At 43.4% G+C, this 24,749-nt stretch overlaps 1 protein-coding gene across 1 annotated transcript in view; it reads right to left on the bottom strand.

Annotated features, from left to right (window-relative positions):
* CFAP221 (cilia and flagella associated protein 221) overlaps positions 1–24,749 on the bottom strand; it is a 118,228-nt gene that overhangs the window by 39,503 nt on the left and 53,976 nt on the right. Inside the window, exons 8-14 of the mRNA XM_023185217.3 lie at positions 19,718–19,877; positions 16,001–16,121; positions 15,806–15,917; positions 15,504–15,612; positions 12,335–12,422; positions 9,198–9,287; positions 5,371–5,469 (exon numbers count right to left, since the gene is read on the bottom strand). Of these exons, the coding sequence (XP_023040985.2) occupies positions 5,371–5,469; positions 9,198–9,287; positions 12,335–12,422; positions 15,504–15,612; positions 15,806–15,917; positions 16,001–16,121; positions 19,718–19,877 (779 nt within the window). The remainder of the gene's footprint in view (positions 1–5,370; positions 5,470–9,197; positions 9,288–12,334; positions 12,423–15,503; positions 15,613–15,805; positions 15,918–16,000; positions 16,122–19,717; positions 19,878–24,749) is intronic.

Raw genomic sequence — 24,749 nt, 5'->3', positions numbered from 1 at the left:
CCTGGGTTCAAGCGATTTTCTTGCCTCAGCCTCCTGAGTAGCTGGGATTACAGGCATGCACAAGCACACTCAGCTAAGTTTTGAATTTTTAATACTTAAAAATTCTTCATGTTGGTCAGGCTGGTCTCGAACTCTCGACCTCAGGTAATCCATCTGCCTTGACCTCCCAATGTGCTGGGATTACAGGCATGAGCCACCATGCCACCATGCCCAGCCAACCCCTGCTTTTTTTTTTTTTTTTTACTTTCCATTTGCTTGGTAAATATTCCTCCATATTTGAGCCTATGTGTGTCATTGCATGTGAGATGGGTCTCCTGAATACAGCACACTGATGGATCTTGACTCTCTATCCAATTTGCCAGTCTGTATCTTTTGATTGGGGCACTTAGCCCATTTAGATTTAAGGTTAATATTGTTATGTGATATTAACCTTGTGATATTGTTACGTGATATTAACCTTGTTATGTGATGCTAGCTGGTTGTTTTGCCCATTAATTGATGCAGTTTCTTCATAGTGTTGATGGTCTTTACAATTTGGTATGTTTTTGCAGGGGCTGTTACCAGTTTTTCCTTTCCAAATTGAGTGCTTCCTTCAGGAGCTCTTGTAAGGCTGGCCTGGTGGTGACAAAATCTCTCAGCATTTGCTTGTCTGTATAGGATTTTATTTCTCCTTCACTTATGAAGCTTAGTTTGACTGGATATGAAATTGTGGGTTAAAAATGCTTTTCTTTTAGAATGTTGAATATTGGCCCCCACTCTCTTCTGTCTTGTAGGGTTTCTGCCGAGACATGCGCTGTTAGTCTGATAGACTTCCCTTTGTGGGTAACCCAACCTTTCTCTCTGGCTGCCCTTAACATTTTTTCCTTCATTTCAACCTTGGTGAATCTGATGATTATGTGTCTTGGGGTTGCTTTACTTGAGGAGTATCTTTGTGGTGTTCTCTGTGTTTCCTGAATTTGAATATTGGCCTGTCTTGCTAGGTTGGGGAAATTCTCCTGGATAATATCCTGAAAAGTGTTTTCCTACTTGGTTCCATTCTCCCTGTCACTTTCAGGTACACCAATCAAACATAGGTTTGGTCTTTTCATATAGTCCCACATTTCTCGGGGGCTTTGTTCATTCCTTTTCATTCTTTTTTCTGTAATCTTGTCTTCACGCGTTATTTTATTAAGTTGATCTTCAATCTCTGATATCCTTTCTTCTGTTTGATTGATTCAGCTCTTATGCTTGTGTATGCTTCACGAAGTTCTCGTGCCGTGTTTTTCAGCTCTATCAGGTTATTTATGTTCTTTTCTAAACCAGTTATTCTAACTAGCAATTCCTCTAACCTTTTCCCAAGGTTCTTAAGCTTTCTTTCATTGGGTTGGTACATGCTCCTTTAGCTTGGAGGAGTTTGTTATTACCCACCTTCTAGGCCTAATTCTGTCAATTTGTCAAACTCATTCTCCACCCTGTTTTGTTCCCTTGCTGTCGAGGAGTTGTGATCCTTTGGAGAAGAGGCATTCTGGTTTTTGGAATTTTCAGCCTTGTTGCGCTGGTTTTTCCTCATCTTCGTGGATTTATCTATCTTTGGTCTTGGATGCTGGTGACCTTCGGATGGGGTTATTGTTTGGACATCTTTTTTGTTGACACTGACGCTATTCCTTTCTGTTCGTTAGTTTTCCTTCTAACAGTCAGGTCCCTCTGCTGCAGGTCTGCTGGAGTTTGCTGGAGGTCCACTCCAGACCCTGTTTGCCTGGGTATCACCAGAAGAGGTTGCAGAACAGCAAAGATTGCTGCCTGTTTCTTCCTCTGGAAGCTTCATCCCAGAGGGGCACCTGCCAGATGCCAGCTGGAGCTCTCCCGTATGAGGTGTCTGTCAACCCCTGCTGGGAGGTGTCTCCCAGTCAGGGGGCACAGGGGTCAGGGACCCACTTGAGGAGGCAGTCTGTCCCTTAGCAGAGCTTGAGCACTGTGCTGGGAGATTCGCTGCTCTCTTCAGAGTCAGCAAGCAGGAATGTTTAAGTTCGCTGAAGCTGCGCCAAAGCCACCCCTTTCCCCAGGTGCTCCGTCCCAGGGAAATGGGAGTTTTATCTATAAGCCCTGACTGGGGCTGCTGCCTTTCTTTCAAAGATGCCCTGCCCAGAGAGGAGGAATCTAGAGAGGCAGTCTGGCTACTGTGGTTTTGCCCAGCTACAGTGGGCTCCGCCCATTTTGAATTTCCTGGCGCCTCCCCTCCCCCCACCAAACTCTTCAGACTGCTGTGCTGGCAGCAAGAATTTCAAGCCAGTGGATCTTAACTTGCTGGGCTCCATGGGGGTGGGATTCACTGAGCTAGACCACGTGGCTCCCTGGCTTCAGCCCCGTTTCCGGGGCAGTGAGTGTTTCTGTCTCACTGGTGTTCTAGGCGCCACTGGAGTATGAAAAAAACTCCTGCAGCTGGATCGGTGTCTGCCCAAACGGCACCCAGTTTTGTGCTTGAAACCCAGGGCTCTGGTGGTATAGGCACCCGAGAGAATCTCCTGGTCTGTGGGTTGCGAAGACCATGGGAAAAGTGCAGTATCTGGGCTGGAGTGCACCGTTCCTCATGGCACAGTCCCTCACGGCTTCCCTTGGCTAGAGGAAGGAGTTCCCCAACCCCTTGCATTTCCTGGGTGAGGTGATGCCCCACCCTGCTTCGGCTTGCCCTCCATGGGATGCACCCACTGTCTAAACAGTCCCAGTGAGATGGGCCGGGTACCTCAGTTGGAAATGCAGAAATCACCTGTCTTCGGCATTGGTCTCACTGGGAACTACAGATAGGAGCTGTTCCTATTTGGCCATATTGCCAGCCCAAATGGTTCTTTTATTTAACACATATTATAAAGTGGTTACTCAGTGCCCTGTCCTGTGCAAGGCACTGGAGATACAGTGAGGAGCAAATAAATGTACTGCCCACAAGGAGCTGATATTCCAAATGTGTGTAGGAGGCAAAGTGGGATGACAATAAATACTAAGAGAAAAAAACAAGATAAACACCCTGGAGAAAATAAGAAGGGGATGTCTGAGGCCATGATTGGAGGGGCTGGAGGTGGGATGCCTGCCCACTTATGCAAGGATCATGGGGGAAGGCCTCTGCAGAGGTGAGATTTGATGCAAGGCTTGAATGGTGAGAGGACAACAATGGAAAGATATTGGCAAGAGAGTTCTGAGAGAGGATGCCGGAACAACCGGCATGTTTAAAGGACAGAGAAATCCAATGTGACCTGGTAGCCTTGATAAAAATGGTGTATTTTATTTCAACTGTTATAGAACATCTTTGGAGAGTTTCAGCAGGGGAGAGACACTGTCATCTTTTAGCTCTGCAAACACAACTCTGGCTGCCATGTGGCACTGGATGTAGGGGAACCTGTGGCCATGGTCCAGGCGAGAGATGCTGGGAGCCTGGTCTGTGGCTGTAGTTGAGGAAATTAGGCAAGGCATCAGGGTGGGGACACACTGGCACATAGAACTGACGGGGCTTGCTGTGGCATTTGAGGAACAGGCTGAGCCATCACTCAGAACAAAGCCCATCATTGCTGATACCCTTTTTCAGGCTGGAGAGCTTGATGCAGAAGGACCAAGGCGGTCCCATTAGCAACACGCCAGCCGGGCCAGTCTCTTGCTGTTGTTTTCCTATTGTTAATGGCTGTGCTTTCTTCCCTGGGAGCACAGCTTTGTGCTGCCTCTTCTTACCACTGTGTTCCCTGCCCTGAGCATGTTGTGGTGGCCTCTGCTTGCACATATGCAGAGACCACCCAGGGAAAGCCTCACCAGGGACACAGGCTCTTGGGCCTTGGAGGCTGGTGAATAGGTGAGGGTCATGGGGCCTTGGAGGCTGGTGAGTAGGTCCCCAAGGCAGTGAGCTCTGCCTCCCTCTACCTAGACTGTCACCAGTCCAAGCTGAGAAGACTGCCTGAAAGACAAGCTGTAACAAACATTTGAAGTCCCTTATACATATTCATTCATTTGATCCTCACAACAACCCTTTGAGACAGGTCTCATTATTCTCCTCAGTGTTCAGGTGAGGAAACTAAGGCACAGTGGTTATGTAACTTGTCTAGGATCAGAAGGTGCAAGGAAGCACCAGGAGTTAGTGCAGGCAGTCTGCTCCACAGCCTGGGCTTTATTCACTGCTCTCCCTGGCTTCAAGTGTGGCCCTGCCCACCAGGGAAGCCACACACAAGTGACAGAGATGAGAGATTTACAGCAGCACAAGAAGCACACAGCACTGAGGAGACCCCTAAATATCAAAGTGCACAAGGACAGCCTCTTGTAGGACAAGTGGACTCAGGCTGGCCCAAAGGACAGGTGCAGTCCCATGGAGCACAGCTGGGGAGGCACTACAGTCAGAACTGAGAGCAGATTCACAGGGTGGTAGCAGGGAATGAGTACCATGTGTGTGGCAGACCAGACTGGGACAATGAGAGGACAGCGGCTGCTAGAGGGGTGTGGCTGCGGGCAGACCAGGGTCACATGACACCCTTTACTAGCATGTGAGGCGCAGAAGTCTTCGTTTTATCCTGATAACAGGAAGCCACTGGAGGACCAGCATGAGGGTGAGGAAGCCACAGAAGGGAGACGAAACCTCTGAAAGGCACGTGTTAAGCCTGGATGCTAGAGGCACGATCCCTCAGACATTCTCAGTTGTTCTCCCTAGAAGTAACTGATCAATATCCCATTGTTACTCATAATAGCCAAAAGGTGAAAACAACTGAAACTTCCATCAACTGATGAATGGATAAAGAAAATGTGGTCTCTTCATACAATGGAATATTTTTCAGCCATAGAAAGAATGAAGTATTGATACATGCTAAAATATGTACAAGCCTAGGAAATAAGTTATATGAAAGAAGCAGTTACCAAAAGCCATGTATTGAATGTTTAAAGTTATGGATACGGTAATTATCTTGATTTGATCCTTATACAATGTATACATGCATTGAAACATTACACTGTGTCCCATACATATGTACAACTATTAGTGTCAATTATAAATTTGTAAGTTAATTTTTTTAAAAGGCTGCATATTGTATGATTCCATTTATATGAAATGTCCAGAAAAGGCAAATCCGTAGAGACAGAAAGTAGTTACTGGTTGCCAGGGGCTGTGGGGAGGAGGGAGTGAAGAGTGACTGAAAATGGGCACAAAGTTTCCTTTTGAGGTGATAAAAATGTTCTAAAATTAGATAGGGGTGATGGCTGCCCAGCTCTATAAATATACTAAAAATGACTAACTTGTACATTTTACAAGGGTGAATTTTACGGTATGTAAATTGTATCTCAATAAAGATGTTATCAAACCACGATTGCTTGATTTCCTTATGCTGATGAGTAAACAAATCAACATTTCCAGCTGGTGCTGAGACTTACCTTGCGTGCTACTTGTTGAAACCGTTTTTGTGCCCTGGACCTGCTGAGCCAAGTGTTATTAATGAGTGGATCAAAAGTAGGATGAAATTCCTTGATTTTCTGTGAATATAAAATATAGGCACATCTTACATTTAACTTTTAACTCCTGTCATAAACATTTAATAGAAACATTTTAGAGTTTGATCCCAAATCAAGTTGTTATTTGTTGTATTGCTTAGTGAGCATTTATTTATTAAGCACTTTTAGTGTACACAGCATCATAAGGAACACTTCTTGAGTTGGGGGCCAGAAGTGGAAGACAAGATTAGAGTTTTAAGAAACTTACAGTCTAGTTAGGAACGCTCAAGCAAACACACGTGACTTTGAGGAAGAATAAAGTCACCAAACCCATGTGGTGGTGCTCACAGTGCATCCAGAATTGAAAGGCGTGGGCTGTGAGATCCCCTGGCTGGGAAGAAGGACTACTTTACCCAGCCCTGCATGCCCAGTGCTGGCACACGTATTGTCCCACATGTGCCTGCATGTCCCAGGCACCAGTGTATCTAAGTTAGTAAATGAATAAGGAGGAAAGAGTGCCTGAGGGTATAGTGAGGCTGGCCAGAGCCTGAGGCACTGTAGGTTCTTGAATAAGGAAATGATATAAAAAGAGACGTCAGAAGGGAATCAGTCTTACTTTGGCATATGCCATGAGCTGCAGAGGAGAGGGAAGACGGTCAGTTATACAGACATAAAAGCCTATTGGATTAGTCATGGGGGACACCCAAAGGTTGGACTCTGGTAGGGCCCATGGAAGAGCTACTGGCAAGACTTTGTGGCCAGAATAAATCTAGTGAGGAGGAGGACAGGGAGAAATGAGGTAAAAATAATTCAGATATGGCAAAACCAGCAAAGAAAAGTGAGAATGATGGAGGTGGGAGATTAGAATTTTATCCTTGTTAAAATTAGAAGTTAGACTTTTAACCAGTGATATGGTTTGGCTGTGCCCCACCTAAATCTCATCTTGAATTGTAGTTCTCATAATACCCATGTGTTGTGGGAGGGACCAGGTAGAGATAATTGAATCACGGGGGCGGTTTTCCCCATCCTGTTCTCATGATAGTGAGTTAGTTCTCAAGAAATCTGATGGTTTTTGTAAGGGGCTTCTCCCTTTGCTTGGTTCTCATTCTTCTCACTCCTGCAGCCATGTGAAGGATGTGTTTGTGTCCCCTTCTGCTATGATTGTAAGTTTCCTGAGGACACCCCAGCCATGTGGAACTGTTGAGTCAATTAAATCTCTTTCCTTTACAATTTACCCAACCTCAGGTATTTCTTCAGAGCAGAGTGAAAACGAATTAACACAATAAATTGGTACCAGGAGTGGGGTGCTACTATAAAGATACTCGAAAATGTGGAAGCAACTTTGGAACCGGGTAACAGACAGAGATTGGAACAGTTTGCAGGGCTCAGAAGAAGAAGGAAAATGTGAGAAAATTTGGAACTTCCTAGAGACTTGTTGAATGGCTTTGACCAAAATGCTGATAGTAATATGGACAATGAAGTCCAGGCCGAGGTGGTCTCAGGTGGAGATGAGGAAATCATTGGGAACTGGAATGAAGATGACTCTTGCTTTGTTTTAGCAAAGAGGCTGGGGGCATTTTGCCCCTGCCCTAGAGATCCACGGAACTTTGAACTCGAGAGAGATGATTTAGGGTATCTGGCAGAAGCAATTTCTCAAGAGCAAAGTGTTCAAGAGGTGACTTGGGTGCTGTCAAAAGCATTCAGTTTTATGTATTCGCAAAGATATGGTTTGGAATTGAACTTATGCTTAAAAGGGAAGCAGAGCATAAAAGTTTGGAAAATTTGCAGCCTGATGATGTAACAGAAAAGAAAAACCCATTTTCTGAGAAGAAATTCAAGCCAGCTGCAGAAATTTACATAAGTAACGAGGTGCCAAGTGTTAATCACTAAGAGAGTGGGGAAAATATCTCCAGGACATGTCAGCGGTCTTCATGGCAGCCCCTCTCATCACAGGTCTGGAGACTAGAAGGGAAAAATGGTTTAGTGGGCTGGGCCTGGGGCCTTGCTGCTTTGTGCAGTCTTGGGACTCAGTGCCCTGTATCCCAGTCATAGCTACAAGGGGCCAAGGTACAGCTCAGGCCATGGCTGCAGAGGGTGAAAGCCTCAAGCCTTGGCAACTTCCACATGGTGTTGAGCCTGTGGGTGCACAGAAGTCCAGAAATGAGGTTTGGGAAACTCTGCCTGGATTTCAGAGGATGTATGGAAACGCCTGTATGTGCAGGCAGAAGTTTGTTGCACGAGTGGAGCCCTCATGGAGAATCTCTGCTAGCGCAGTACAAACGGAAATGTAGGGTTGGAGCCCCCACACGGAGTGCCCACCAGGGCACTGCCTAGTGCAGCTATGAGAAGAGGGCTGCCATTCTCCAGATCCCAGAATGCTAGATCCACTGACAGCTTGCACTGTGCACCTGGAAAAGCCACAGACACTCAATGCCAGCCTGTGAAAGCAGCTGGGAGGTAGGCTGTACCCTGCAAAGCCACAGGAGCAAAGCAGTCCAATGCTATGGAAGCCCATCTCTTGCATCAGCATGATATGGATATGAGACAGGTAGTCAAAGGAGATCATTTTGGATCTTTAAGGTTTAATGACTGCCCTGTTGAATTTCTGACTTGCATGGGGCCTGTAGCCCCTTTGTTTTGGCCAATTTCTCCCGTTTGGAATGGGTATATTTACTGAATGCCTGTACTCCCATTGTATCTAGGAAGTAACTAACTTGCTTTTGATTTTACAGGCTCATAGGTGGAAGGGACTTGCCTTGTCTCAGATGGGACTTTGGACTGAGACTTTTGAGTTAATGCTGGAATAAGTGAAGACTTTGGGGGACTGCTGGAAGGGCATGATTGTGTTTTAAATTGTGAGGACATGAGATTTGGGAGGGGCCAGGGGCAGAATGATATAGTTTGGCTGTGTCCCCACCTAAATCTGATCTTGAATTGTAGTTCTCATAATCCCCATGTCATAGGAGGGGCCAGGTGGAGATAACTGAATTATGGGGGCAGTTTCCCCCATCCTGTTCTCATGTTAGTGACTTAGTTTCCACAGGATCTGATGGTTTTATAAGGGGCTTCCCCCTTGGCTTGGTTTTCATTCTTCTCATTCCTGCCACCATGAAAAGAAGGAAGTGTTTGCTTCATCTTCTGCCATGATTGTAAGTTTCCTAGGCCTCTCAAGCCATTCAGAATTGTGAGTCAGTTAAACCTTTTTCCTTTATAAATTACCAAGCCTTGGGTATTTCTTCATAGCAGTGTGAAAATGAACTAATATTACAAGACAGAGATAATCAGGTGGATGGGGCCACAGTACTCATTTTACATTTGAGAACAGTAAGGCACCACAGTCAAGAGACTTGCCAAGGTCCCAAATCTGTCATAGAGTTGTAATTAGAACTCTGGCTTCTGACTTCTGATTCTGTATCCTTTCTACCAAGGGAAGGGGGATAATGAACAGAGGCCCAGGGATCCACCTTGATGACCTGTGGACAGGGGTTTAGAGAATGAAGGAAAACAAAAAAGGAGACCCAAAACAAGAAAGTAGAGGGATGAAAAGGAGTGGCCAAAGTATGTAATGCTGTTCATTTCAAGAGAAACATGAATTACAAGTTTTGATGCTTTACTTGCAAAAATATGGGAACATTCTGAAAATTTATGCAAATTAAAAAGTATTACATATCTCTTGGTAAAGGATTTCTATAAAGTCGTTTAGCATTTTAAAAAATAAGCATTTAAAGAGCTGCCAATAATCAGATTCTAGATAAAAGAAAGTTACCCACCTCTTCTTGGTTGCGAACGACCCGTTTTTGGCTAACTTCTGTTTTAAGTCGCTGAAATTCCTCATCCAAAATAGGATCTCCTCTATCTAGCTGGGTTTTCAATCATCAAAATAATTTAAGTTGAATATAAATGCACAAAACTTTGTCTTTAAAACCTGTAGAAACCCATTAAGCAATTGACCAAATCCACCCATGACGTTCCCATTAGAAGTGGTGAAGCACAAGTAGGCAAAAAAGATCAGTATGTTTAAACATAGGGAGCTCTGATCGAAGCACAGACTCAATACCTTCTTTTTTTTGTTTGTTTGACAGAGTCTCACTCGGTCACCCAGGCTAGGCTGGAGTGCAGTGGCGCAGTCTCGGTCCACTGCAGGCTCTGCCTCCTGGGTTCATGCCATTCTCCTGCCTCAGCCTCCTGAGTAGATACCTTCTTTTTATAACTAACAGATAGTGTCTTTGGAAATTATTTCCAAGACACTTACCATTCATAGAAAGAATTTTAGGAAACTGTAACTATGGGAGTATACAAATTTCATTAAAAACACATTTAACGTCCCAATGAAGTTGTAAGCTCAAGTTGATTATCCCGGCGTCAGGTTTTAAGGAAGGCACGTGGGGATTCCTCCCTTCTCCTGGGTGGTGGAAGCTGACAGGTCTTCCTGGGCTGGAAAGTGACCTGCAGTTCCCCGGCAGTGAGTGATCGCAGGCTGCTCTCCTTCCCTTACCTGCCTGCTTCCCTGATGGCGTCTGGGCCCTTTTTCTTATTCCCAGGAGCCAACAGTGACTCCTGGGGTAGGCTGGCTGGGCTGGGGTCAGTGTCTATATGTGTCTGCCCAGGTGGGAAAGGAGACTGCATACTCCGCAGATGGTGTTAGTTTTTGCCTATCTCTGTGTTCTATTAATTGTTTGTTGGGTAACTTCAAAAACCAGCTTGGCTCTTAAGTACACTGTTTATAAAAATGTTAAAGGATTTATTTGGAATAAATCTATTCTGATCATCACATTAACACCCTATTCAGAAATAAGAGAGGCATGCTATTGTCACCAGGGTGGTGAGCTGCCTAGCTCTGATTGGCACATATTGGGAAGTTGAGTTTGAGACTGAGCACATTAAGTTCAAAGTATAGATTTCATGGGGAGACCCAGATCCCCACCAGCATTAAGAGTAAAATAAAATAGGCAATTTAAAGAAGGGACTGGCAAATAGATCATTAGCTAGAATAACGACAAGGGAGATTTATTGTATCTTTACTAAGACACTGCTGATTTGATGATGATGAGTAAAAGCTCATCATCCTTGAGGGCTGTGCCATTCCACTCTGAGGCCAGCTCCTTCCTTCCCCCACCATTTCTCCTCTTGGTTTCCACCATGTGCCTGGGGTCTCCAGGAGTTCCATGCCACTGGGTCACCTGCCAGGACTCAGCTCTCAGATGAAATCCCCTGGACACACAGAATGGGGTCCCCGAGACGCTTGATCTCCCATAGTCCAGGGTGTCTGGGCTGCCTGCTCATCCTCCTTGCCCCAGGAGCCATGCTAAGGATGGGACTGCTCCTTGGCTGACACTGCCCGCAGCCACAGCCTCAGTGCCCACAGTGACTGATCTGGGCATGTCTGTGCCCACTTCACCTTTAAAAAGGTTAGAAAACAGCATTCCATTGTGGGGTTGGCAAAAAATACTTGATGTTTTGTTTTCAAGAGAGCATGCAAAGAATCTGAACACGTGGAACTAAATTTAAATGCACATCTAATATGTGATTTTTCTAAATGCAAAGATTTACCAGTGTAATGATTTTATATTCTTTTGTTTGTCTTAAGAAAAATGAAGTAAAATAAGACAAATTTATTTAAATATCTAGTTGGACTCCAAATCTAGAAAGAAAAGTACATTCTCTATGTGAAACATATTCATATCTGACAAGAAATGTTTTTCCCCAATCCCTTCCAGCCACTGCTGCCAAGTCAGTCTACCTGAACCTCACATTCCCCGGCTCAAAAATCTGTGTTATGGGTCGAATTGTGTCCCTTCGAAATTTCTACGTTGAAGCCTTAACCCCCAGAACTCAGCATGTGATGGTATTTAGAAATGGAGTCTTTAAAGAAGTGACCAAATTAAAATGGGGCTGTTAGAGTGGGTCTTAATTCAGTATGACTGCTGTCCTTATATGAGAGGAGATTAGCACACAGACACAGAGGAAGACCACATGAAGGTATGAGGAGAAGGTGGCCACTGATAAGCCAAGGAGAGAGATCTGGAACGGATCCTTCACTCATGGCTCTCAGAAGGAATCAAACATGCTGAGAACTTGATTTTGGGCTTCCAGCCTCCAGAACTATGAGAAAATAAATTTTTGTTGTTTTAAGCCACCCAGTCGGTGGTACTTTGTTATGGCAACCTGAGCCAATTCATATAATATGTGATCATTCTGCAAGTCCTACCAATTAAATTCAGACAGAGCCCCAGCCGACTCCTGTCTCCTCTGGCCCATGTGTATCTTGTGTTTTAGCCACTATGGACTTGTCCTCAGTGTTCTCTGCAGCTGCTGTGTAGGTAACAACCATCTTCAAAGCATGGTGAGGCCACAGGTGCTGCATAGTCCCCAGTTCCCATCCCTGAACCTACAGGTGCTACCTTGGAACCTCAGGTGTGGTCCCCTCAGCCCAGTTTCCCTTTTCTGCTCGGCCCCTTTGAGGGTCTCTGACTTGGGACTATCATTTGCATCTGTCTCTGATGTGGGTCCTGGTTACCAAATTTGGGTCTCTTTTGTCTTCACGCTCTACAGATCATGGGACAGGGGACCCCAACTCAAAACTCCCACTCAAATTTGAGTCATTTCCTCCATATGAATGCCTTTGTCCTCTTTACTACTTTTCAAAAAATTATACAAGATTTTCCAGGAAGCATCCCAATCAGATGCGTGTTCTCTCCTCTCTGGCTTCTGCATCCCCACAATACTTACTATAGGTCTCTGGGGACACTTATAGCCAGTCTTGATTTATGGTTGACAATTTACTTGTCATCAGCCTTTCCCACTCCCAACTTAACTGTGGGTTTTCCTCCACCTGGCACCTTGCAGATGGTAGGAATTTAAAAACATCTAGTGAAACAAATGATAGCAAATTAGCAGTAACTCTGACCTTATATTTGGCGCATGCTCTTTGCCACTCCTCAGTAAGCTCTTTTTTAAGTTTAAAAGACATAGGATCTTTACCAAGGTGCACCTGCCTGGGGAGGAAAAAAAAAAAACAACGGTGTCCAGAACCCATCAGAATACCAGAGTCAACTTTAGGATGGAATATTTCACTATATTCCAAAACTGAAAAGGAACGCTGAGATGCTGGAGGAGACACATGGGATAGAGAAGTTATAGAGGCTTCAGCAGCATAACTAAGATGAATAATGTGTTCTACAAAGTGAAGCTTATCTTAAATATTTATGAGTGACAACATCTGGATGCTCAACCTTCTAAATCATTAGGGAAATATAAATCAAAGCCACAACAATACACCCCTTTACACCCACTGGGATGGCTATGATGATGATGATAATAATGGAAAATAACAGGTACTGTTGAGCAAGTGGAGAAACCATAACCCTCATATGTTGCTGGTGGGAATGTAAAATGGTTCGGCCACCATGGAAAACAGTTTGGTGGCGCCACAAAAAGTTAAACATAGAGTTACCATATGACCCAGCAATTCCACTCCTAGGGTATGTACCTAAGAAAACTGAAAAGATATGGTCACATAAAAAAGTGCATATAAATGTTCATAGCAGCATTATTCATAATACTCAAAAAGTGGAAACTACTGAAATGTCCAGTGACTGATGAATGAATAAGCAAAATGTTGCATATCCATTCAATGAGATACGATTCAGCCATAAAAAGGAATGCAGTACTAACACATGCTATGATGTGGATGAAACTTAAAAACATGTTAAGTGGAAGAAGCCAGTCACAAAAGACCATGTATTATGTGGTTCCCTTTATATAAAATGTCCAGAGTGGGCAAATCCATACAGACTGAAAGTAGGTTGTAGTTGCCAGTGGCTTCAGGGAGTGGGGAGTGGGGAGTGGGGAGTGGGGAGTGACTGATAATGGGTATGAGGTTTCTTTTTCTAGTGATGCCTATGTTCTGGAATTGGGTAGTGCTGATGGTCATGCAGCATTGTGGATTTACTAAAAACCTAGGCACAATAAACTTTAAACTGATTAAAATGATGAATTTTATCACAATTTAAAGAAACTAATATGCAATGTATTCATCACAAAACCTAGCACCTTCCTTAAATAAATAATATTTATGATTTTTAAAGTGGAGGTGGAGAGATGTTCTAGAGAACTATTTTAGGTTAGAGGAGACTAAAGGGACATGAAAGCTAAATACAAATGGTATGATCTTTGACTGGACCCTGGATACCTCTCTCCAAAAACAAAACAAAAACAAACCAGGTATAGGCCGGGTGTGGTGGCTCACACTTATAATCCCAGCACTTTGGAGGCCAGGGCTGATGGAGTGCTTGAGGGCAGCAGTTCAAGACCAGCCTGGGCAACATGGCAAAACCCCATCTCTATTTTATCTATACAAAATTTAAAATAAATATTTTTTTAAAGACTAGGTATAAAGTACATTTTGGGACAACTGGCTAAATTTGCCTATAGACTGATTATTCGATAATATTATTGTATCAGTGTGAAATATCTTGGAAGTGATTACAATGATGTTGAAGAATGTCTTTGTTCTTAGGAGCTACATGCTGAGGTATTTTGGGGTGAAGCTTCCTGATGTCTGCAATTTAGTTGCAAATGGCTTGGGGGAAAAGGTGCATGCAGATATGTGTGTGCGTGCGTGTGGAGTGAGGGGAGTGTATGTGTCCTAGTGTGAACAATTAGTGAACCGAGGTTAAGTATATGTGGGTTGAAGATCTTTCAACATAAAAAGTTGGGAAAAATATTAAAGGAACAACACAGCATTCAGAATGGGATCTGGGATGTGACTTCAGGTCTGATACAGAGACGCACAGAAAGAACAAAAACCCCAGTATTGACAGTGGTCACTGGTCACTGCTGAGTGGTGGCATCACCGTGATTTTTTTTTCTTCTCTATATGTAAAAAAACATGTTTTCAGGTTTCCTACAATGATGACCTACCTGTTTTTCATAATAGGGAAAAGGTGTTTATAAACATAAAATTTTCAGTTCCTTGGAGTACTTCCCATTAACTGAGGTGGGACCGTAACTATAGACGTAAGCTGAGGCAGAAGGGATTTCTGTTGGAAACAAGGGCCATTTCCCCAGAGACAGGGGAATAGCCCAGTGGGCACCTTCAGAGGGCTTCAGGTGAGGTCATGTTCTCATGTGTCAGGAAGGGTGGAGGCTGGGTCATGGAGTAGGCAGCCTCTCAGTGACACTCTCCAAGAGTCTCTTTTTTAGCCCAGTTTACTTTAGGTCAGGCATAGTGGCTCAGACCTGTGTTTGGGAGGTCAAGCAGGAGGATACTTGAGCCCAGGGGATCGGGTCTCACCTGGGCAACATAGTGAGACCCTATCTCTAAAAAAAAAAAAAAAAAAACAGAAAAAAAAATTAACCGGGCGTGGTGGTGTGCATCTGTGCTCCCAGCTACTTGGGAGGCTGAAGTGGGAAGCTCACTTTAGGCTGGGAGGCTGAGGGTGCAACCAGCCATGATGTGACACTGCACTCCAGCCAGGGTGACAGAGTGACACCCTTTCTCAAAAAAAAAAAAAAGAGTTTACTTTTCAGCTAAATCTGTACACGTGCATATGCTTGGTCTGATCTGGTTAAAAAAAAAGTCGTGAAAAAGTTTCTAATTTGGGCACAGAAGCACAAGAATTCTCACATCTCAGTTTTAAAACCTCCATTAGGAACCCCCCAGAGCCTCACGCCACTGGGCTACCCTGAAGGCATCTGGGACACACAGCCCAAGGCACAGGGGCTCCTGGTTGAGGTAGAGGATGACGGGAGTGTGATTTGGGGTGCCCAAGGCACCCAGATCTGTCCTGGGCTGAGGGGGTGCCAGCAGAGTGGCCAGCAGGAGCAGGGAGCATCTCCCACAATTCACTCAGGTCCTGCCACTGGTCACATTCAGGAAACAGCATGGTTTGGTCACATATATCTACTCTTAATAGAAACTTCCTACTTAAGTGGAAGGACCATTGGCAGAGAAACAATCATTAAATTCTCCAAAGTACCTAAAACGTTGTTACATTTTACTGTCTCTCATTTATAAAAGATCATCTAAAAACAACTGTACGGTCACTTGATACAAATAATTGCTCAATATTTACCACTTAAGATGATTTTCCATCTCATCGTGAATGTCCTGTCTGACTTTCTGTTCAAAGAGTGCCTCCTTCATCTGTCTCGTTTTTGAAATTTCAGTGCCCTGGTCCAAAACTGAAGGCAGGAGCAGACAATGTTTATACCAGTAATCAGATTAAAGTCATGTGCAGAGAGAAAAACACATTTCTAATGGTGAGGCATAACAGCAATCTAACCGAATTTTGTTTTTCATAGGTAATCAGTATGACAAGCAGTCACTCTTTCATATTCGGCTCAGAGGCTGCTTTACGGCCAATCAACTGGTTACCTTCTCTTAATTCTTTAATCTTCAATTTTCCTGGTTCTTGGTTTAAAACAGTTGCCACAGCAAATGGATTCGATAAATCTACTGGAAATCTGAGGTTCTGGTACTCAATTTCCTGAGAGACCAAAGCAATAGGGAAATCAGTTACTCTGCCACTCTGTCACCCTCTCATCACACTGAGGACAAGGCCCACTGTACCTTCACTTTCTGAGGCTTCAGCTTCGCTGGTGGTCGGTGAAAATGTATATGCATCATTGCTTTTTCTGGAGGAACGTTTCCTTTCTTAGAAAGAGTATTGAACCTTTCAAACTCTTCTAATCTATAGGTTTAAACAAAAGTGAAATTAGTAAATAAGCCATTAACTCAAGGTTCCTAATTTTGTATGTTCCTTCTGATAACACCGCAACTTCAAGTCACTTATTATATCTAAACTGAAAATAAACGTGTGCCTCAACAGTGGTCTACTAAAATAAATGTGACGTCAGTGTATTAGAGTATAATCAGAGATATCAAAAGAGCCCACCAATGGTTGTTTTGCCTTACATTCTTTTTTTCTTTTTGGAGACAGAGTCTCACTCTGTCATCAGGCTGGAGTACAGTGGCACGATCACGGCTCTCTGCAACCTCTCCCTCCCGAGTTCAAGCGATTCTCCTGCCTCAGCCTCCCGAGTACCTGGGACTACAGGCATCCACCACCACGCCCAGCTAATTTTTGTATTTTTAGTAGAGACGGGGTTTCACCATGTTGGCCAGGATGGTCTCCATCTCTTGACCTTGCGATCTGCCCACCTCTGCCTCCCAAAGTGCTGGGGTTGCATTGCCTTACATTCTTAAAGAACATACTGACTGAAAACGTGACATGCTGAAAAATGCTCTCAAGGTCTAGCATAATCCATTTCTAGCTTGTTGGTTTTCAACAGCTAGATTTATTACATTAAAAAAAAAAAAACTTACCTTGATTTATCTTCCTAGTAAAAGAATGATTATGCGATTGTTTGTAGCAAGATATTTCAAAAAGAGATTCAGATTAATGTTTGGGTTCTTTTCTGTAATTAGAAATTGACTTTGGACATGGGTAGTTAGAGATAGTGCAGCTAATAGCCTGCAGAAGCTATTCAGGTTATCTATTATGAGATGCAGTAGAACTGTGTTCTATTCAGAAATGCTACCTATGAAGCATTTCTTTTTTTCTTTTTTTAGACATTATTTTTATCTTAATAGTTATATTTTTCTGCAACACAAGGCAAAGTTATGATTTTGAAAATAACCATTTTTAAATTTATTTGTTCAGTACCAATTTGGCATAATAGTTTAGGCATCCATGTGTGAACAATTGTTTTATAGGATAAACACTTGTTTTCTGTGACCGTACAAAAATAAGATAAAAATAGGTGAACATTCACTCACTCTGACAGTTAATATGTATTTGCTGAGCACCCACTGAACAGGCCTGGTTGCATGGAACTTATGTTAGCAACCTCAAATTTAATGTCTCTCATGTAAGAGCATGCACAACCCAGGGCATGGGAGAACCTGTCCTTTGGTGAGACTCACACCCACCAACATGCTCTGATGTGCAGGGTGAGGTGCTTAGCCAGGTAGCGAACTGAGGATCAGCAACCCCATCTCAGTGGAGCCTTGACACCACTTCTGCTGTTAAATACTGGGGACCAACTAAACCTGGGGATGTTAAAAAGCAGCCTCCTAAACAATATCCTCAACGTTGATGATGGAAATAAAGAGGTCTAAGAAAATGGTAAGTCAGTTACATGTGGAATTTGGCAGTGCCAAATTTAGACATGAGTAAGTCTATCACACACTCTATAATGAAGTGAAGAACGCAATCTATGAAAATTTCAGAGAACACTACAGCCAGTATTTTTTACTGTTCAGAAATTACAGTCAGTTTTTTTTCCCTTCATGGTAGAATTTATATGTTATAATATTATTTGCAGTTCGGACAGACATGCAGATCTTAAGACATAGTCCTTGAAAATGTCAAGAGGATACTAAATAAGATACTAACATAGTAATTTAGAAATAGCGTGCACCTGCATTTGTATGGTGCTTCTGTCATACAGTGCTGTTGTGCATGTAAAAACACAGCTATGGAAGGAAATACAAATAAAAATCGCACTCATATGATGTCTTTAAGAAAGTCATTTGAGTATTGTAGCACCTGATGTGAAGTGGCAAACACCATTTTGCTCACCTGGTTATTTGCCACCAGAAAAATTAGCAGTTTTAAAATCTGTGTTTAGTTCTACTTGTTTGTTGCCTGAGTGATTTTATTTCAATGACGGTTATTTGCAGGATTTGGGTTCAGCAGGTCACACTAATATCCTACAGTTGACTTAGGCTGTTTCGAATTTTTAGGAAGAAAATCATGATATAAATATCTAAGATATCATGGAGTGAGTTCATATTTTGGTATAAGGTTGCTACTCTACTTGTAATATGCTTAATGATGTTAATATGTGATGAGTATCCATGTGCAAAGAAGAGGAAAAGCAAGATATTTCCCTATCATTTTCAAAACAATTGTCAGAATCTTCTAAGATTAGTATTTATACTGTGACAACTTTTTTTTTTGAGACGATGTCTTGCTCTGGTACACAGGCTGGAGTGCAGTGGCGTGATCTCAGCTCACTGCAATCTCTGCCTCCCGGGTTAAAGCAATTCTCCTGCTTCAGCCTCCGGAGTAGCTGGGATTACAGACATGTCGCCACGCCCAGGTAATTTTTGCATTTCTAGTAGAGACAGGGTTTCACCATGTTGGCCAGGCTGGTCTTGAAAGCCTGACCTCAGGTGATCCGCCCGCCTCAGCCTCCCAAAGTGCTGGGGTTACAGGCGCGACTCACCACGCCCAGCAACTTTTAATTTTTATAAAAATCATGGGTATAAGAAAAAATCATGATGCTAACCAGAGGTACTGAGATGTAAAAGCACAAGCTCATATTCAAATGGAAACGGAAGTTCGGAAAGGATTTGTTATGAAGTACAACTTAATCCCACTTCACATCTTCACTAGTCTGATGGTGCTTTGAAAAACCTCCTGTGTTTTTCAAACATTTCTGTTTTTCAGACATTTCTGTCTCTGCCTCATGTGAAATCACTTGTAATACGACTTATTTTGGTCTCTTGAGGTTGTGGGCCATTTCCCACTGAGCTTTGCAATAGGCACTGCAAACATCAAGGACTCAGTTAATTGAAATACTATATGGGCTGGGCGCGGTGGCTCAAGCCTGTAATCCCAGCACTTTGGGAGGCCAAGACGGGCGGATCACGAGGTCAGGAGATCGAAACCATCCTGGCTAACACGGTGAAACCCCGTCTCTACTAAAAAATACAAAAAAACTAGCCGGGCGAGGTGGCGGGCGCCTGTAGTCCCAGCTACTTGGGAGGCTGAGGCAGGAGAATGGCGTGAACCCGGGAGGCGGAGCTTGCAGTGAGCTGAGATCCGGCCACTGCACTCCAGCCCGGGCGACAGAGGGAGACTCCGTCTCAAAAAAAAAAAAAAAAAAAAAAAAAAAGAAAGAAAAAAAGAAATACTATATGGAAACCTTATAAACAGTTATGTTGTTCTGGCCCTATTGTACAAATTTTTGAATAGGCAGTAAGACATATGTATGGTAAACAATTGAAACAGTGCATCAGTAGTAATCAGTGAAAAAACGTGTCCCTCAAAAATCCCTTTTTCTTGTTTCTTCCCTTCTTGTCAGAAGCAACTCCAGGAACTAGCATAGATACGTTCTATATTTCTGTTATGTTTTAAAGTATATTTTATGTTGGCTCATCATTTTAAATACATTTTTGATGACATTCTTTTACAAGAAAGACAGAATGGAAGAAAGGAAGACTTGGATTTTCGAGAAAGGGTTAAGAATAAACAAAAACACTGCAAAGATGCCATACGGTAAGGCCACGTTGGGATAGCATGTTCCGGTGAAGACACATTCGTACGGTTGAGAGTTGAATTGTGAAATCCATAACTGCATTTTTATTTGTGCAGTCCCATACTGAAAGGGTGTAAACTTAATAGTCACAGTCATCTTCCCATTAGCCGGAATTATTCCTGAGAGGAAAGAAATGAGAAAATGTGATACCCTCTCTTCTTGCCAAGTCCAGTCACAGAGGCTGACATGCACACGAATACAGCTGACTCTCCGACAACGCGGAGGTTAGGAGCGCTGACTCCCCACACAGGTGAAAATCCACACGTAACTGTTGGCTTCCCAAACACTTAACTACTAGTCTACTGTTGACCAGAAGCCTTAATGATAACATAAGCAGTCAATTAACACACATTGTATATGTTATATGTATTATTTACTATAAACCAGAAGAGAGAACATGTTATTATGGAAATGATAAGGAAGAGAAAATATATTTAGTGTTCCTTAAGTGGAAGTGGATCATCACAAAGGTCTTCATTTTCTTTGTCTTCATGTTGAATAGGCTGAGGAGGAGGAAGAGCAGGGATTGATCTTACTCTCTCAAGGGTGGTAGAGGCAGAAGAGGTGGAACAAGAGGCAGACACACTCAGTCTAACTCTTATTGAAAAAAAATCTGAATGTAAGTGGGCCCATGCAGTTCAAACCCATGCTGTTCAAGGGTCAACTGGACATTCTTGCCATGCTAAGCACAAGTTCAGTATTTCCATTATCCTTATGTAGCTTTTTCATTAAATACGTGTGAATCAACTTCTGCATGTTTACATTGATCTTATTTATTAATTACTACATTCATCCTTTACAATAATTATTTGATAGCATCACTTCTACAAATATATACATATCAATCTGCATTAGTGATTCAGACATGAATTCCCAGAACTATCATCTGTAAGCAAATTACCAGATGTCAATATTAATGCTGTAAGCAACAGGAAAAGCTAGGAACACACATACAAGTTTGTGTCCAAACAATTCACTTCTTTTTTTGTATAATTTGATTCTTTCTTTTCAAATCTTTAGGATGGACTGCTATTCTCCTCAGAGTCAAATATCACACCATGCCTAATCCTTCTTTTGTATCTCTGGTGCCGACAGGGCTTGGAACATAGTAAGTGCTTAGAACATAGTAAGTGCTAACAAATGTGGAGAGAAAAAGAGAAGAAAGGGAGGATCAATTTTTTTTTTTTTTTATTTACTTACTTATTGCTGTCCCCAACTAGAATGTAAACTGGAGGACGAATGTTCTCTCTGACTTCCAATGAAGGCTCTTAGGTTTGCTCTTTAGATGAGACCACCTGCTCCTGTGCATCTGGTCCTCCCACTGTCCCTGCGGAGGCCTTGCACAGTCTCCCATACGTGCCCTCCTTTACATTCATCTGCTTCCTGAATCTTGTGCGACCCTCCCTTCTCCCTGTGCCCAACCACATCGGCCTTTCCTTCACCCATTCATGTGCTTATTGAGTGCTTACTGTGTGTCAGGCACTGTTTAAGGCACTAGAGTTAGAGCAATAAACAAAACAAATCCCAGATCTCACAGTTTACATTCTAGTTGGGGACAGCAAAACATAAACAAATGAACATAAAATACAAAGTCAAGACATGAATACCAATGGGGCATGGGGAAGCAAGTGGGTGGAAAGGAAAGGCCCCCCTTGTGAGAAGAGGTGGGAGCAGGGGTATGAGAAGGAAAGGGCCTTGGCTCTAATCCCTTATCATTGGCTCCTGCTGGCTCTGCACTCTGCACTGGCTCGGCACTTGCAATTCCCTAGGCCTGAAGAGCTCTCTCCAGATTTTCTTTTAGCTTCATCCTACTCCCGGAAATTACTGCATTTACCATCTGCCTTCTCCTAGTTAGAGTGTAAATTTTAGGAAAGCAGGCACCTGCTCATTACTGCATTCCCAGCTCAATAAATTCTTGTTGAATGAGTGAATGAACCCAAACTTAAAAGCCTATATCAACCTACATATTACACCAAACTCCCCGCGCCTCTCCCTCCACAGGAACCTTCTGTCAGCCCTGCTGAACTCGCGTACCCTTGATGTGTTACCTTTCAAAGTTTCCCTGTCTCCCATCTAGATATCAAGCTCATAAGGCAGACACCAGCCCCATACCTTTCATATCTTCCTGGATCCCCAGCACAGTGCTTCAGAAATAGGTCTTCATCAAGCTCCTGAGAGCAGAAGTCAAACTCTTTCAATGATACTCACTAGCGACCCCAGAATCCACTGCGGGGAGGAGGGAATCAGCAAAAGACCCTGGGTCCATCAGCCAACCTAAGACCCGCTGGAGACAAACTGTGACTCTCCATCATGCGTGGGGCTTCAATACTTTGACCACCCACTTGGTCAGAAAATAGCCCCCTTTAGCCCGTAAATTGATCCGGGGCTCTAAAATAAGAACATGCTATTGCTTCTGCTCTAGCTCATTAACTTACAAAATAAGGACAAGCTCTGGAAGCAAGGATTAATGTTTGCCTTGACCTGGCTGATTTATGTTTAAGTGCTGCCAGCTCAGACCTAATACATAAAGCACACCGTGAAGGTGTAGTCTAGGCAACCAGAGTACGCTGCCTTTTCCATTAACAGGCAGCAGCGGATCGTCAAATGTTAGCAGCTGTAAAAGGGGTGCCCAGGAGTTACCGCTTACTGCTCAGCCAAAACTAACAGTGGGACAAAGGAGAGTATGTTTCATGCTTTTAAAGTGAGAAGGGTACCCCCCACCCCCAACAAGGGCTACCTCCTTAAGAAAAGCCCAGGCCAGGCGCGGTGGCTCATGCCTGTAATCCCAGCACTTTGGGAGGCCAAGATGGGCGGATCACGAGGTCAGCAGATCAAGACCATCCTGGCTAACACGGTGAAACCCCGTCTCTACTAAAAAACACAAAAAACTAGCCGGGCGAGGTGGCAGGCGCCTGTAGTCCCAGCTACTTGGGAGGCTGAGGCAGGAGAATGGCGTGAACCCGGGAGGCGGAGCTTGCAGTGAGCTGAGATCCCGCCACTGCACTCCAGCCTGGGCAACAGAGCCAGACTCCGTCTCAAAAAAAAAAAAAAAAGAAAAAGAAAAAGAAAAAGAAAAAGAAAAGAAAAGCCCAAATTGCTCTTTTACACTTTAGGCCAATTTCATCGGGTCAATTTCAGATCACCACCCTTAACATAACCAGGGGTAATGTTGAATCACAGGACACGGAGGGTGGTGAGCAGAGACAGAGAGAAGAGGAAAAAACTCAGAAATCAACTGAAGGCTAAGAACACCCTAGTTGATCAACATGATGGGTATCATAAGAGAAAGTAACAGCACTGAAAAATAATATAATGGTAAATGAAGCATGAGGAAATACCACCGTGTCTTCACCTGGACTACAATTATACAAAGCATGTGCATTCACATGAAAAGTTATTGAAAGGAGACGGAAAAACAAAAGCACATTGCTTGTTACGGCAGGGATGCCCAGGATGGGGAACATTAAAAAAAATGTCTTCTTTCCCATGTCCAGACAGTGTCACTACAACATTGCACTAGCACCGTAAAATTATTTAATTTTAAAATCATTTTTTCTTCAAAGATCTCAAAAAGTACAGATCACTCTCCCTAAATTGTCATAGAGCCATTCAATCCACACAGTGTTACTGAGGCAGAAAAGGGTCCGGAGACAAGGAACCTAAGGCCGATTCACGCTGACCTCCTAGAACTAAATCAGAAGGAAAACCCGAACTCTCCACACCTAAGTAACAAAAGGACTGGAGGCTACTCGCTTTGTAAAACCCCCCACATTTTCTGCATGGCAGGTGGAAAATGGAAAGTATCTCTGGTGGATTGCAGAAAGCAACCAAGGCATAGGAGTCTAAGTTTGCAACTCCACTTCAGGCTCTGACTGGTGGTCACTACTTCATTTATACAGGGTGTACATCAAGTAACCAATGGGAAACCTCTAAAACCCCAGAAAATTCTATAACAGAGCTCTTGAGCCCCTATACTCGCTGGCTCCCATCCTGTGGAGTATACTTTTGTTTTCAGTACATTCCTGCTTTTGTTGCCTCATTCTTTCCTTGCTTTGTGCATTTTGTCCAATTCCTTGTGTAAAGCGCCAAGAACCTGGACACCCTGTACTGGTAACATTATAAGTATTGGTTTTAGTATTCCAAGATTTAGGGTTCCTCTAGCTGGGTGACTTTGGGTAAACTACCTGATCTCTCAAAGCTAATGCTGGGAAATTAATAGCTATTTAGCTTTAAGATCATCCACATTCTAACAATGCTTTCGATTCACTGGATTACAGAAGGGAGGGCTACCATCCCACTCACAGTGGCAACACTCCCCAGCCTCTGCTGCTGCCCAGGCCCAGGGATTGTGGGCAAGAGAGAGGCCCCAGGACCACACAGACCCTTACTTAGTCCTTGCTTGATTATACCTGAACTGTGTAACTCAGCTTGGCTACCTTAGCTGAGGCTCGGTTTTCTCATCTGTAAAATTGGACAAGGCTTAAAGGAGAAAATAATGTACAGGGTCTGGGATAATGCTTGGCACATAGTGTGTGTCCTATAAATGTGGCCTTCCCACTCCTTATGCTAAATAAAACAAGTAACAATTTATTGTGTATTAAATTGTCATTAAAATATCAGAAAGAAGAAATATTTCCTTGAAAAACTTACACTTCACCTGTTTGAGTTCTTACACAGGAAGAGGCAATTGCCTCATGATGCCAAATCACTGGGATGAGCGTCCCAAAGCACCAGGTCTTCCTTTTGCTCCACAAAAGTGCCAAGTGCAGGCAATCTACAGCTCAGAAGACAAGGACTCGGCGGCCTCTACAAAGTGTAGTTTAAAACATAGGCCTGGAGACCTATCATGAAGAAGTGAAAGAGAAGCCCCGAGGGCTTTTGGATCCCGGTTCATGTCTAAATTTCCCAGGAAGAACAACTCCTGCTCAGCCACAGCAGATGAAAACACGTGTGTGGTGCACACACTGAGACGCTAACAATCCTCAGAACTT

The sequence above is a fragment of the Piliocolobus tephrosceles genome, chromosome 11 (genome assembly GCF_002776525.5).
Source record: "Piliocolobus tephrosceles isolate RC106 chromosome 11, ASM277652v3, whole genome shotgun sequence".
Taxonomy (NCBI): Eukaryota; Metazoa; Chordata; class Mammalia; order Primates; family Cercopithecidae; genus Piliocolobus; species Piliocolobus tephrosceles.
The sequence above is the reverse complement of the archived record's forward strand: the minus strand, read 5'-3'. Positions and strand labels throughout refer to the sequence as shown.